This window comes from Meles meles, chromosome 2, assembly GCF_922984935.1.
Source record: "Meles meles chromosome 2, mMelMel3.1 paternal haplotype, whole genome shotgun sequence".
In the NCBI taxonomy this organism is placed as follows: domain Eukaryota; kingdom Metazoa; phylum Chordata; class Mammalia; order Carnivora; family Mustelidae; genus Meles; species Meles meles.
The window spans coordinates 115,100,387-115,115,912 of NC_060067.1; the positions used below are offsets into that span (position 1 = coordinate 115,100,387).

Here is a 15,526-nt window from a genome sequence, read left to right on the forward strand (position 1 = left end):
TCAAAGTTGAATATTACACATCATAATTTGTATTTAAAAATATCATGATTCACCACAACATTTCATGTTTCGCCACATTGGTGATACTTTGCCTTGGTCTTTTAAGTGATCAAAGTAGCCATGAGATAGGGAATACAGAAAGGTGATAAACATAACTTTTTAAACTACATACTTTGAACTAAAGGCTATGTTTGCATAAACATTTAAAATACTGTTTGTTCATACAAAGTAGAAGCTGGATAATGCTAATGTTATAGTCATAATATATCCTTATGACAGCCTCATGTTGTGAAACTCATTCTCTTGAATGAGGAAACTATGTACCAGTTCATCTCCCTCAGGAAAATATATCTCAAGTTATTTCTCAATGTAAGGAAAACAAAGTGGTTTACCCTGAAATAAACTGTTTAAAAAACATCATCAACAACAAAAATCTTACCTACTATCTAGGATTTGTTGTATGAACAGAAAAAGTTTTCAGACTCGAACTTTTCAGTAATCCTTGTTTCTGAAAGCCTACACCCTGTAAAACTATTCTGGAGCAATTAACCACACAATGAGCCTGCAAGACAGCAGATGCTAGGCTCCCTTTCCCCCCCTTTCACCTCCCCAGTCAAACATATTTGTTGAGTACATATTTATCTACTTTTAAAAAAGAAGGAATAAAAAAAAACCCTGTTACCTCCCTTCTAAAAGGAAGTAAGCAGGACTTCTCCTCATAGGCTATAAAAATATTGACAGTAGATAATGAGCCTGTATAAGATACTGGTGGGAAATGAGTTAATAATCACAGGATCGAACTGCAGGGAACTTCAGATGCTGCCTAAAACCAGAATGGCAATGAATACTGTTTTTGTTAATAACTAGCTGGTGACAGAAAGCTCTTTCAATCTTGCTTTACTGGAATTGGAAAATACAATGCCAGAGAGGTATACAGTAATAAGATATACCTATCTTATTTATATCCATGAATTAATTTTTCACAAATATAAGAAAGAAGTAAGCATTCTTTGCATGAGAAAATAAACCAGCTCACTAAGTTTTTCTCAATTAAAATGTGATCAGCAGTAATTAGAACGATTGGAGGACTTTTTAAAATGCTAAAGAAAGGAAGCTAACTTAGCCAAAGAGTATTACCTAATTTAATTCAGTATCAAGAGAATTTTCTCCTTTAAAAAATGTTACTGACATTCCATATTCTTATAAGCCTTAGGTTCCAGAACTTTTCAGGAGCTTAAGAAGTTTACATATAGCCTACAAAGATCAACACAATTAAAGCACTGGAATCAGAGTTCTTTTTAGGAAGAGCTAAGGTTGTTTTATAACATAGGCCATCTATATCTACATTTCCTTAGAAGTTAAAGGAATCAAGTACACTCTGAAAATAACAGTTTTATCCTTCCCCTAAAGCATAAATCTTTACTGCCCTTCTGTATAAGCCAAACTGAAAAGATAGGATGCATCATTTTCTGTAATGATTAACCCCCTATTTGCCAGCTGTCCCAGTGAACACCTCTAGACTCAGCAGACATTAGGCAACCCCAAGTCTCATGGGTGCAAATCCCTTCTGCAAGTTGGCAGTAGCAATCTCTCCCTCCCTGCTTCTCCTACTCTCTTCCTCTCTCTGATTTCTAGAAGTATTATTATTTGAACCAGGTGTCCTATTTATTCATGGTTTTTAACTTACAGGGTCAAGGTTGAAATAAGTTGAAGCTTCTGCTGTCTGGGAAACATATAACCATCAGTTTGAGATGAAACAAGTTTACTGTTGAAAAATTCAGGAGGACCCAGGGAAAGGATCAATTACCTTTAAACTTCAAGACACAGTTCTGAATGGTTCATTTCATTTCCTCTATTGTTCCTTGTAAAAGTCCTGCAAACCAGGTTACAAACCTGATGGGCCAAAATTATTCCCCTTGAAGACAGCCTCTTTGGGAGAATTTTATTTATTTCCTAGATGAAAATAAACTGAAAAGGGTACATGATGAAAAGAAACAGAAAGAATTAAGGATTGATTTTAGCGAGGCAATATCCTGAAGTTTAGTACTCAGTGGCTATTTGGTGTTGAAAGCAGAAACCCCCTTGGGTTGCCATCAAGGCGAATTTGAAAAAGGTATTCCTCCAAGACTAGCCAGTTCTGCAGGCTGGAGGAGGGATCCTTCTGACCAAAGACACGTTGATGAGCTCTGATGCCGACGATAATGCAAGTATTAAATGAAGGTTACTATAGCAAGATGCCTGCCTGGAGAAGAATTCTGACCGGAAAAGAAATAGAGATCTCTGACTCATGATCAAACAGATGGGTTGATGCTAAGTTGCATCAGTGATCCCGAGTTGATTAACCAAGATTAGGAGGCGAAAGTCGACAGCGCAGCCACCGAAACGCTGCTGGGTGGTTTTGTCAGGAGAGAGAGGGCAGGGTAAAAAAGAATAAGGGAGGGAAAAATGCTTCAGTTCGCTTTGACAGGAGATTCGGTTTACTCAGCTCTCCGCCGCCCACCAACCGGCCTCCGCTCCGCTCCCCTCCAGGGTTAAGGGGCCAGCCCGAGCCCACCATTGCTCCTAGAGGAGATGCTGCGGGTTTTTTGATCTTTCCAAGACATGAATTTGCAACAGCCCCTGCCTGGGCCGCTGGATGGAAATGGTGCTGCCTTCTTGACATGCGGAGAAGTGGCCGTTCAGGTCTTGCCCCGACTGGGGGAGGCGAGGCGAATAGGGAAGAGAAGAGAAATGGGGACAGAGGTGGTTTGAGTAATGTGGTAAAAGAGAAAAGACCCGAAACAAAACCTCCAGCTAAGGAGGATCAATACTGGGAAACCAAGATCAAGGGCAAGAATAAAGGGGGGAAGGGGCCAAGGATGTCAGAAGGACAGGGGAGGCATAAGAGGAAGGTGGAAACTGAAGGAAGAGAATAAGACGCAGAGGAGAGCTCATGAAGAGGAAGGGAAGATGTTGCGAAGAAGGGAATAATGTGCCAGAAAACGCAGATAGGGAGAAAAGAGGGAAGAGGCTGCAATGGCCCCTCTGCTTTCCAGGGATGGTGTGTTGTGACCTGAGTGGTCCTCAGGTCTGGGGTCAGCTCAGCTGAAAGCAGCTTCCTAACACAGGTGGGTGTTTATTGCTCCAGATAAACCCTGGAAGGCCCTGTTGGGGGTCTCTGAGCTCAAATTAAAAGTGAGTAAGACGTTTCCTGCCTCCAGAGGTTCACAGAAAAGCTCTTCCAAACACAGTTATAAAGTCACTTGTAAGGATCATTGGAGCACAGAAGAGAGAACCCTTACCTCTGCCTGAGTTCAGGGCTTAAGAAAACAGCTAAAGTATGGGTAGAATCTGCTGGAAAGGCCTTGTATGAGTTTTTAAGACAGAAGGAGTAGTTCTGGTGTTGGCTGCAAAGAGTATCTAATTTAAAGAGAAGGTAAGACAAGGAACTCTCTGGCCAGGCAGAGCCCACAGAAGTCTGGTGGACCTTGATTCTCACTTGTCTCTTCCCTGGGCAGTAGCTGCCTGCTTAAGTGACACAGTCAAATTAGATATGGGTTCAGCAATTCCAGTGGAGTATGCAGACCTTTGTATGAAGTCCCATGAGAAAATAAAAAGGTGAGTCTTCACTGGGCCTTGGAGGATGGGGGAGGTGAAGCTCCAGAAGAAGACAAACTCAGAAGTGAAAACAGAGTATTAAGGACAACTCTTAGTTAGCAAGATGAATTTTTTTTTTCTTTATTTCCCAGGACTATGAAGACAGGGAGGGGTCCACCAAAGGAGGCCTTCGTAAAAATTGCCTGGTACCTGGAAAAGTGCTCCAGAGACCCTTGTAAAGGGACTCTACTGAATTACTCCTCTCGTGCTAGAGCTCCAGAGAAGCACTGGGCTCCCTCTTTGGCTAACTGATCATGCCTCCATGCCCCAAGCCCCTCTGGTCCCTGGACATATGAGAAAACATTGAAACAAAGCTAGTGCCCTTGGTCTGGGTAGATTACACCTCTTTTTGTTGAGAACAAAAGGAATAGGGGAGAGGAACAGGAAGAGACACACTGAAAAAAATATTGGAAAGTAGCCTCTGACTTTTGGGTCATTTTCAAAGTAAAGCTTTGCACTCTCTTTCTATAAATAGGAGCCATAGAGATGGTCCAAAATAATGTGTGTGTGGGCTGGGGAGTGGAGTTTGGCCAGGTGGGTCATGTAGGACACGATTCTGGACATGTTAGGAAAGAGTCTGGGTTTAGGTCTCTGCAAAAGACGCTCTTAACTAAATCTTTAGGAGCTGTCCCAGTATGCAGGTGGGGAGAAGGAGAAATGGGGAATACATAGCCTGTGGTGATATATCTAAGGCATCACTGCAAGTATGAAGTTTATCCCTTGGTCCTAAAATGTGGCCTACTTGAATGGGCCTAGAGGGTATTATGCTAAATGAAATGAATGAGACAGAGAAAGACAAATACCATTTGATTTCACTTTTATGTGGAATCCAAAACACAAAGAAACAAACAACAGGCAGAATCAGACCTATAAATACAGAGAACAAACTGATGGTTTCCGGAGGGGAGGGGAATGGAATGATGGGCAACATGGGCTTCCAGTTATGGAATGAATAAATCACGGGGAATAAAAGATACAGCATAGGGAATACAACCCAAAGTATTTTAAAAATCTTGTCCAGTGACAGATGGTAGCTATACTTGTGGTGAGGACAGCATAAACTTTAGAGTTGTTGAATCATTATGTTGTACACTTGAAACTAATGTAACATTGTGTGTCAACTTTGCTCAAATAAATAAAATGTAGCCTACATAACTGCTTGTAAACTTTCCAGTTTGATTAGAAATATACTCTGCTTTTTAAATACACCCATTCGCCACTTCACTCCTTGGGGGCTTGAAAGCATCTAGGTTACAAGTAATACAGAAGAGATTGCCTTAAATCAATGAATGGAAGTGCTATAAAAATAGGGTACTGACTCATGGTAGGCAAAGTACAGAACTTTTCAAAATAGATATTATTCACATATTGAATTGCTCAGATAGTGATAAATGTTTACTTGGAAGAAGGTTTAAGGGAGAAAAAAAAAAAAAGCCAATAGCTCAGATGACCAAGGGAATAAAAAATGTATGTTATCACTGAATGAATCCACAGCTACAAATGTAGCAGGTTAATTTACTTCTCCCTCAGAGAGAAACAATAAAGATTGTAGCCCAGTTTCCTTAACATCCTCACAAGCATAGATTCTGGGAAACGACCCAATTTCAGGCCATTACTCTTCAGGACTTTCATATAACATTCTAAAATTTAGCCTCATTCCCTAAACTACATGTGCTATTTAGAATATGGATAGATTTTTCTTTTTTTAGGTAAGAAGAGAAATGAATTTCTGTACAGAGTAAGAGGCACTCATAGCCTGTATTAGTTGAATCAGAGGAGCAAAGCTGGCATTCTAAATGAAAATTATTCTCACTAGTTGTCTCTTAAATCTATCATCTGGAAATGGAGCCTGATCCATGGTCATCTTCAGAGAATTATTCCTCTTTCTGGGGTAAATCCAACATGAAGGAGTTCAGGAATCTCTATCACCCACAAGCCTGACCCAGAATAGGAGGAGCAGGTATAAGGTGACGGTGAAAATATGCAACGGAGACAGGTGAAGTGTAGTGGGAAGAACATTGACCTCAGACCTCAGACTCAGAGCAGACCTGCGTTTCTGTGGTACTGAAGCTGCATTACTTTTGGCAGGCCATTTAACCCCTCCCAGAGCCTCAGTTTCTTTAAGTGTGAAATTATAACTACTCTCTCAATACTTCATAAGAAACAAAATGAAGGTTTCCTCTCAGTTCAAAAGGAAGAGAGGGGGACTCAAGTTGACTTGAAGATAAGCACTGAGGATTTTTTTTTTAAAAGATTTTATTTATTTGGTTGATAGACAGAGATCACAAGTAGGCAGAGAGGCTGGCAGATAGAGAGGGGGAAGCAGGGTCCCCGCAGAGCAGAGAGCCCGATGTGGGGCTCGATCCCAGGACCCCGGGATCATGACCTGACCCAAAAGCAGAGGCTTTAACCCACTGAGCCACCCAGGCACTCCAGCACTGAGGATTTCAAACCAGTTGGAATCTCTACTACTTTTGAGAGAAACAATGAAGAATATGAACAGAGTACCCTTTGGAATTAGGGAAGGAGTAATCTGATGGCAAACATAGGACCTCAAGGCTGGTGGGCTTACTTGTAGCAAGAATGCCACTCTCACCTGGGAGATAAAGCTTCTTTTCTGTGTTTTACTGAGATTTGACCAAGACCAAGTCATATAAAAGCAGGGGCTCTGTCTTATCTCTGTGTATCTTTCGTGGTGCTTAACCCCAATGCCATTCTGCCATCACTACTTACTAATTGCTCATTCATTGATGAAGAGAAGGGGGAAATGGGGAGATATGAGTGAGAGAAGGTTGGACAAGAGTTTGGAAAAAATAAAAGAATTAGTCATCAAAGGAAGTCATGCTGCTTCATGAGATTATTGGCATCTAACTCATAAAATTGGCTTTCTCTGTATTTTCTGATTATCATTATCAACACAAGGGAACAACTATTCCTTCAGTCAGGTTATAGATGGCTGACCTTTCTACTGAAGTCCATGGTCCTCTAAATGCTTCATGCTGGAGTTATTACAGTGATATGACTTAGCCTACCTTCCTTAAACCAGGGGTATCCTGACATCCTGATTCTGTCCTCTGTTCTCTTAGAATTTGTGTAGCATGAGAAGATTCCCATTCCCTACTTTTCTCAAGTATTCATTGGTTATGATTTGGCTTCTCTCACCGAGCCGGGGGTGAAGGTGTTGGTACCTGAATGCTGCCCTTATACTTCCAAAGGTAGCTAGTATCACCTTAGAGTTGGGACACCTCAGGCCTAAAGCATATTGCCTCAGGCACCCATAACCTGAAAGCAACCAGGTCAAGTTCATGGGATCCAAGAAGCTAAGTTGCCTGCTGCTCTCTTCTTGGAAAAAATGACTGAATATTATAAAAGAAGGCAAAGGGGGATTACAGATATCTCCTGCTTTTCGAGGGGCCATGTTGGGACACTTGTTTTATGAAAGACCTACATTAGTGCCTGTTTCTGCTGGCCTGGGCGATCCAAAGAGGATTTTCGAGTTTACTGGCTGTTGTGCAGGCAGCAGCACACCCCCTACCCCAGCAGCACCCCCAGCAGCGATAGTGACATTGCCTAGATCCTTCCCCAGGAATTACACTCAGCATCTCAGTGTCTAGCTGTCATAGTTCTGAACTGTATCTATGAGCACTGGGGCTTATCTCAATTTATTTCATGTATCCATTAGCAAGATAAGAAAGGTTATTTTGTGGGCTTGGGAATGCTCAAAAACTTCTCTATGTAAATTAATGATAATTGCTTCATTGATTTATGCCATTTTAGCTTATGAAAGTTTTCACAGGAATACTCTTATTTTCAGATAGCAGGGGAAACCTGCATTTGCCAGTATCCATTTTCATAGGCAATCCCAAGAAGATGTCTAACAGGGACTCCGTCAGCTCAATACTTTCATAGTATAGTCTTGGCTCCATTTGCATCAGATTCCTCTAAGAATGCTGTATGCAGATTTCTGGCATTTTTCTTTGACCCAGTGAATCAACATCTCTTGGGTTATAAGAAAATGTAAAGAAAAAAGTCCTGCATATTGCCACTAGGTTGTTTCCAGAAGCAGATACGTGTTATTGAAAATGAACTGACCTTCTGCCTTCCTGGTCAGCTGGTGGCCGGATGTTTTCAGATTTCCCCTTGTCTTGTGGCCTTTAAGATATAAAGACCACAAATGATGGCTACGCCTTCCTCAAATGCTACCTCACCCCATCTCAGCCTGAGGATCCCTCCCAATCCCAGCCCTTTCCTCACCAGCACCCTAGTGCCAAGAGTTTGTAGGGGAAGGAATGTAGGAAGAATTGTGAGGAACAGTGTCTGGAAGAGACAAATTCGTGGCCAGTGGCCCAGAAGAGCATGGCATCTACTGGTTTGAGAGGAGCCAGGACAGCCACTTCAGGTCCTAGCTCCCCCCTTTCCTTCCCCATCCTGACTGTAGCTGGGCCTGGTCAATGGGCTGGTCATCAGAACACCATTCCTTTTATCAGATCTCTTAATTCTCCAAACAGAATTTTAAAAATGTTTATAGTGGAGAGATCTTGTTTTTCATCCCTATGGAGGCAACTTCGGGTTTCCCTGGGGAAAAGTGAGAACTTGGAGCATGGGCCTGACCTCTCTGCGGATGAAACAGCAAAAACGTATTTCATTTGCTTGTTGGTTTCGGACCGGAGAGAGCAGGACTGAAATAAGGAGTGAAAGCCTGGGATATTGAGAGGCCCCAAAATCTTCGTACAAAAATGCTTAGTTTTGCTTTTCTTAAGGAGCTAAATGAAAGAGAAGTCGTATACACAGGTCCCAGCCCTGAAACAGACAATGCCCCGTGCACTCATTTCAATCAACGTGTGAATGCTAAGAACTGTAACAATATCCAACTACGTATAGCCTATCAAATATTTTAGAATAAGGGAAGGGCTGAAGAACTGTATCTGTGGCTAGAAAGAGGGAACGCATGTTCCGCCTCAGGCTCCGGGCCTGGCAGTGGCGCGGGTTGGCGGGGATCGCGTTGGCAGGGCCCCTGGACGGGAAGACGCGCCCGCTCCCCGGTCCTGGTTCACTGCCTCAGGTGCCTCAAACCCCCCCAGCCCAACTTTTCCTTAACAACCCCGCAGCTCTCCCGCCGCCCCCTCCTCCAGCTTCCCCTCCCCTTGGCAGTGTCGGGCCTTTCCTCCGCGCAGCTTCTTTTCTTGCCGGGCTGGTTGCTGGGAGGTGCAGTGGGCAGTGGCGGCTCCCGCTGCGAAGCTGGGGGAGGAGAGGGGCCCCGGCCAGCCACGGAAGGCGGCGAGAGTCGCTCGCTTCTGTGAGTTCTGCCGGTGGGGGGCCGAAGAAGGCTGTCGACCAGGCGAAGGCCGAGGTTGAGGAGGCCGGGGAGGGGTGATGATGGTGTTAAATGTGGCCGCGCAGCTCCCCGGGGAGCTGCCTGAAAGGAGAGTGCGCTCACCAGCTGACAGCGCGTGCTCCGCTCCAGACGCTCGGCACCGCGGCCAGGAGCCTCTGCCAGCCCCTCTATTGTCAGCCGTTCTCTAATTAAGAAACACTCACATTACGGCAAACCACCCCCACGCTTCTTGGTTCCTGTCCTTTTCTTTATCTTCCCCCGACGTCTCTCCTCCCCTGCCTCTCCCCTGCGTCCCAGGATTTAACCCATTCTCCTCTCTGTTCGCCTATCCTTGTTCGCGGCCTAGCGGAAGGGAAGCCACCTCTAAGGTTGGCGTCTGGGATTCTCTGCTCAGCCCGGGGGTGATGGTGGCTGGTGAGAGTAGAGTCAAAAACAGCGAGGAAACTTACACCTTTATTACATGTCCACCGTCCCTCTCTCCCCCAGATCTCCCACCCCTTCCCGCAAAAACAGTTGCAAATAATGTAACTGCTAGACGTCATCTTTAACACTCACCAGTGGTACTTGCTGGGTTTTCCAGACTGCAGTTGACAAGTCTAGATTGCAATTGACAAGTCGGTCTGCTACTTTTCCTTTCCAATTCTGACTGGGGTTTGAAACTGCCATGACAAAGTTGATCATCTCTTTCTTGAGCTTTCAAATGAGCAGAGGAGAGAAATAATTCCCAGATAGCCTTTGATAAAAGACTGCTTGCTTCGTTCAGATTTCAGTTTCTAAAATCAATTGAAACGCCTAATGAAAGCATTGGTCCCGCGTTAGTTAAGATTATGGAAACTTAACTCCCCCTCCTTTTTTCTTGTTTCACTGGACACCCAGTTAACAATGTCCCATAGAGAACATGTTTGAACTTGCCAGTTGCCAAAAATAATCTTTCTTCAGCTTTCTACGAAATCAAGTAAGTTTCCCAAAGGGTGGTGAGCCAAAAGCCTTCACGAATAAAAGTGCTGGGATAGAAGGCAAAGACAGGATATAAAACAAGCTGTTTAAAGTACTTAAAACTCTAGAAAGCACCGAGCAGTGTCGCAAAAGACTAACCCGATTTATCTATCTTCATTACTTTAAGAAATGCTGCCTCTTTGTTTGTTTGGGTGATATTAAGCATGCTTAACTTGCACACATAGTTGATTCCTTTGCTAGTATCTTGGATACTTGGATCTGACTTTGGAAGGTAGAAGCTAATTGCTAATAATGGAGAGAAAGGAACCAGTCAGCATGGCAGGAGTGGTCTGGCATATGGGGAATGAGCACTCAGAAATACTCAATATTCAAGTTTCCAAAATATTAATGAGATTATAGCAACCTGCAGCTATATGTTACAGCTTGTTAATGGAGTGTAAGAGAGCGGGCTGCCAAACGTTTGTTATGCAAACTCCATAGCAGAACCCTAAGATGGAAATGTGATTGTACATCTCTTTCAAAGAAATGCCAGCATAAAAAGAAAGAAATAGAGTGAAGGAAAGAAAAGAGGTTAAAGTCCTCATTTGAACTTTGAGCACTCAATTTACACAAAGCGATTTGGCTTTTTGTGCATGTCTTGATGAGAATTCAGTCTCACTCTTCAATCAGAGTGATATAGAATTTCCAATCTGATAATCTGTCGTAGCTGTTCTCTCTTGAGAAGACATGTAAAATGACTTCCTTAAATGAAGTTTGCAGCATCTCTGATTCATGTATCATGCCCCTAACATTTAAAAACATAAATATCTATCTTTGGGGTTCAAGAGAAAACCCTAAATATTTGCCTAGCTGTAACTCCTTTCCATAGATTTTCTCAGAGAAAAAAGTCTGTAGGCACACTGACCTGGTGGATGGGAATAATTACAGCCAGTCTGGATATTGACACATTGTGATTGTATGATATTGGGGCCAGTTAGGGGCAGCAGTTTCCTTATTTATAAAAGATGGGAAGGACGATGTTCTTGATGTCATTTCTATTTTGAAATTTCTGTAAGTCCATGAAAAGAAAAAGAATAGCTTTGGAGTATGTTCTCCTACTCCGGGGTCAACACAAAATAAGCATAAATGGTTTTGAAAAGATGAAATATAGGTCACTTTCTCTGAGAAAAAAGAATCACAACTTTAATTTTTTTTTTCCATCTGGCCCTTGCCCAACTCAGATTCATAACAAGTCAAATAATTCTAGGTCGTTTTCTCTCTCTCCCTCTACACATGTATAGAAACACACCAAGCCAAATAACTATGAAAATATGTGTGCGCTCATCCTGCAAAGTTGCTGTGTTTCCATGCCTGTTGAATTTACTTACTGAGAGCGGAATGGAAATGTGTGAGAAGCAATCGCTTGATTTATTCAGCAGCCTGAAGATTCCTGATGTTTATCATGAGCATGGCAAACTCAGCGGTGCAAAAGGTTATCTAAGGGACAGGTGCATTGTTTCTGCCCCTGGAAAGTGTCGGGAGCTACCGTTCACTTCTCAGAGCTGGCGGAGTCTCTTGGCTTCCCTCGACCTTCGAGCTTCTTCGGCTTCAGGCTTCAGCTGAAAGCCATGGAAACCCAGTTGGTCAGTCAAGAGCTAGTTCCGAAGTTCCTCACTCCAGATCAGACTGCGCCCCTTCGCGCGTTACTTTACTGCAGAACTAGTTTGTGGCACTCTCCCCTTTACAAGGTGCTGGAGAGAGAGGATGATACTGGAACGATTAATTTAACTTTCTCTGGCTCCCCCCCCCTCCGCCCACCCCTGCTTCCTTGTTCTTACAATTTGTTATCCTAATGAAGACACAAAATATAAAAGATTTGGCTTAAAATCAACTTTTCAAATTCAGCAATGTTTATCCTGTGGAAAGTCGCCCAATCTATAGTTTAACAAATAGTTCTACTCTCACGTTTGACGAATACATTTTAAAAATTCCTCTTTCTACCATCTCTACACACGCACTATATTTGCCTTTTCAAAATCTTTGATCCTGACACCCAGAATAGGCTTTTCCTTGGTGAGGACCCAGAGGGTAAGAGTGGCTGTACCGTTTAGTTTCTGCAACTGCCTCAAAAAAATAAACATTTTCTACATAGAAACTAATTCAGAAAGATAAAATAAAGGCAAACATTATCTTCTATAGTGGAATAAGCAGAATTGTTTGGAGGGGCGGGGGAAGCAGAGGAGGGCAACAATTTCCTAGGGCTTTTAATTTTTGAATCAGGGAACCCCATGCCCTTTCCCCTTAAGTTTTGTCCATTGTTCTCTTTTTTTGCTCCAGCCTTCAACTTACCCCTATCGTGCCACCCCCACCCCCCACCCACCGCTGAAGGAAAGAGAGGGAGGGAGGAAAGGGAAGAGAGAGAAATTGAGAAAGCTTGTGCTGTGTGTTTTTGACCTATGGCAAAAGCCTTCAATTGGCTGAAGTTTTTATGAAGTGGGACTAAGCAGTCTTAGTAAAGTTCACTACTCCTGGTGAGGTCTTAGGAGATCTGAAACAGGTGCATCCCCTTGCAGAGGCTGTTGGGGCCAGCAGTGAGGAAGACTGGAAAGATCCAGGCTATCAAAGAGGCAAAATGGTTACAAATTTGGGGAAAATTTTTACCGAACAACTTACTTACTGACTTGGTACAGCTTGGAGCTACAGTGTTTATGATAGACTTTTTCTTCAAAACTCTTAGAATTGCATTCAATAGAGGACGAAGTTCAAATTTTCAAGGTCATTTCAAAACTTTTTAATGCTTATATTAGAATGGAATAAGTGACAAATACAGTTATTTCCATGTTTATTTTTATCACTTGCAAAAGAAAATACATAAAACAATGGCAGTTGGCTTTGCTAAATTAAAATAAAACGATCTCGAGTAGAAAAATGTAAAAAAAATGAATCAAGATAAGTAGAAATGGTAGCAAACAATCAATAATAAATAAGTTTCCTAACATTAACAAAGCAAAGTAAAATTGACCAAATGCTTTGACACTACTGGAATTTTTTTTATTTTAGTTTTTTAAACAAACATTTGCAAAGAAGTTAAGGATTATAAGTGGCCGTGTTTGAAACAACAACAACAACAACAACAACACAAAACTGGTCTGCGATTGGCAGTTGAGTTTGTCCTGAAGCCGCAGCAGTAGCGGCTGATAAAGTGCGTGCGTCAAGTTTCCTAAAAGACGCCAACATTATCGCTATCCGATATACATACTGGGTATGTTTATACAATATATAAACCTAAGAGTTCCCTGTTTTCTAACGTTCCGTAGTCAAAAGTTATTCACTTTGGAGCCATTAACTTTGCGTTTCATGATACATTTTGAGAAAGTATTTCGGAATACTAATTCTCCCACACGTGAGTGCGCGCAACACACAGGGATGAATGCCCAGGGCATAAAATAAATTAAAACACAAAGCAGCGACAGAGAAGGAAATGCGACGTTTTAGCAGCGTATTGGCAGCAGGGAACTAGAAAAATGATGCCATATTTGGGTACATATAATTATACCTATCTACCTACAGGGGGAGAGGGTGGGAGGAAAGAACAGAACTTTAACAGCAAGTTTTCATTAATATGGATCATAGGAAGGTTGAGATAGCGGCGGCTTTTGCAAACCATCAAATATAGCTGCCATATGAAGCCAAGTCATTGCTAAACAACGACAATCGCAGAGCAAAAATTAAAAGGGTGCGGGGATCTTTAACCACGGGGCTTTCAGCTCATTGGGCAAGGGCGATTTTGTTTCTGTCTCAGTTTTCAGGTTTCTGTCACCTTCCTAACTTGCCTCATCTGAGTCACTGTAATGGGAATGGGGGGAAAACTCCCCGTCGCTTCTGTGGGATCGGGGCGAAGTTTTGCTACTTTCTTCCTGCACTGGCTGCAGGATGCCCCCGGGCAGTGAAGGCGACAGGTTCTTTTGCGCCATCATCGCTGTCAGGGCGCTGTCCTCGAAAGTCGAGAAGTGCAGAGCGTCCAGCTGCACTGAGTATCCTCCCGCGGAAGCCGGGGCGGAAAAGCGAGTCCGGCAACTTCCAGGCGGGGTCGGCCGCTGGCCCCCTCCGGAGGCTGGCTGGGCCCCCACTGCGGCCGCGGTGCCCGCGCTGCCTTCGTAGGGGGCAGCGGCGCGAAGGTGGTGATGGTCGCTCTTGCAGGATGCTGGCGGCGGTGGCGGCTGCTCCCCGCCGCTGGGCGTTTGTAGCAGCTCGGACAAGGCGTTGATGTAGATCTGGGCCATCTGCAGGGTCTCGTATTTGGACAGCTTCTTGTCGTTGTTGAAGGACGGGATAACGTTGCGCAGCTGGTCGAAGGCGTGGTTCAGCCCGTGCATCCTGCGTCGCTCCCTGGCGTTGGCCGCCAGGCGCCTTTGCTTCTGCACCCCGTTCACCTGTTTGCTGGAAGGGGCGCGCTGGCGGCTGCAGCCCAGCTCGTCCACTACCACCCCGCCTTTCAGTTTGCACAGTTGTTCCCGCACTTTCACTGGCCCAGGACTCTTGCTGCTGCTACCGCCGCCGCCGCCGCCGCCGCTCCTCCTCACCAGCTCCCCCCGGCCGTCAGCCTCCTCCCGGGGCGCCGCAGCCTCAGAGGCACCCAACTCGGGGGAATGCAGCAAGTATTGGGCGGCGCGTGCCGTGCAGATGCCTTGCAAAGTAGGAGCCAGCCAGGCGCGTGGGTCGGTGCTGTCCAGGAGGGACAGCTCCGCCGGGTAGACGGGATGCTCTCTCGTCTGCAGGGTCGCAGGTGGCTGTGGCGGCGGCGGCTGCGGCAGGTGGTGAGGCTGGGGATGGCGATGGTGGTCCCCCAACTCCTTCACTTCAGCCCACTCCTCTGCGTGCAGCAGGCGGGACATTGCACTTCAGAGGCTCGGAGGCGCGGGGACGGAGGAGGTACTGGCAAACCAGGTCAACTACAACAAAAACCCTTCCTGGGTCCCTACTGCAGTGTCTTATTTTTTTTTTCTCCTCGACCCTCCCCCACCCACACGGAGATCACACACCAGGTCGCGTGCAACGAAGCTTCTCCGGTTGCTGAAGGCGCTGCGCCCCTTTAAAAAGCGGCACGCGCCAGTGTGTCACCCCCCCCACCCCCCGCTCCTCTCCCAGCCCCCTCCTCGCGCCGGTCGCGTGTCTGCTCAGCCAATGGAGGGCGCCGGCAGGCGCGTGCGAGCAGCCAATCAAAGAGTTTTTACACCCGGAGAAAAGTTCCTGCCTACTCGAGACTCTGGGGCTTGCTCCACGTCCGCTCCCCTCCCTCCTTTCTTCTACCAGCTTTTAAGTTAGTCAAATTCATATGTTAATTGGGGGGTTGTAATTCGACTCCTGTGTTGTGTCACCGCGCCAGCGGCAGGGGTGCGTGAGCGGATGCGGAGCGCACTTTTGGCTGGAACCGGAGAGAGGCTGGGCGCGCCTGGCGCTGGGAGGGCACTCCGCGGGGGGAGAAGCCGGTCTGCCCTTTGGGACCTCCAGAGTAGGATCGCAGCTCCCACCGTTTGTGCCCAAACGTGTAAAATCTCTCATGTATATCATCCATGTATGTATGTATAAGTCGTTCATAATACATGTTCATAGATATAA

The 15,526-nt window shown here is 44.9% G+C and overlaps 1 protein-coding gene across 1 annotated transcript; it reads right to left on the reverse strand.

Moving 5' to 3' along the window:
* Nucleotides 1–12,697: 12,697 nt before the first annotated feature.
* On the reverse strand, nt 12,698–15,288 carry ATOH1 (atonal bHLH transcription factor 1). Its single transcript, XM_045997285.1, has one exon. The coding sequence runs from the start codon at nt 14,800–14,802 to the stop codon at nt 13,732–13,734; it is 1,071 nt and encodes a 356-aa protein (XP_045853241.1). The 5' UTR covers nt 14,803–15,288; the 3' UTR covers nt 12,698–13,731.
* Between the last annotated feature and the right edge of the window lie 238 nt (nt 15,289–15,526).

Coding starts and splice junctions, on each gene's coding strand:
- ATOH1 (XM_045997285.1), bottom strand. CDS start 14,802: ATGTCCCGCCTGCTGCACGCAGAGGAGTGGGCTGAAGTGAAGGAGTTG.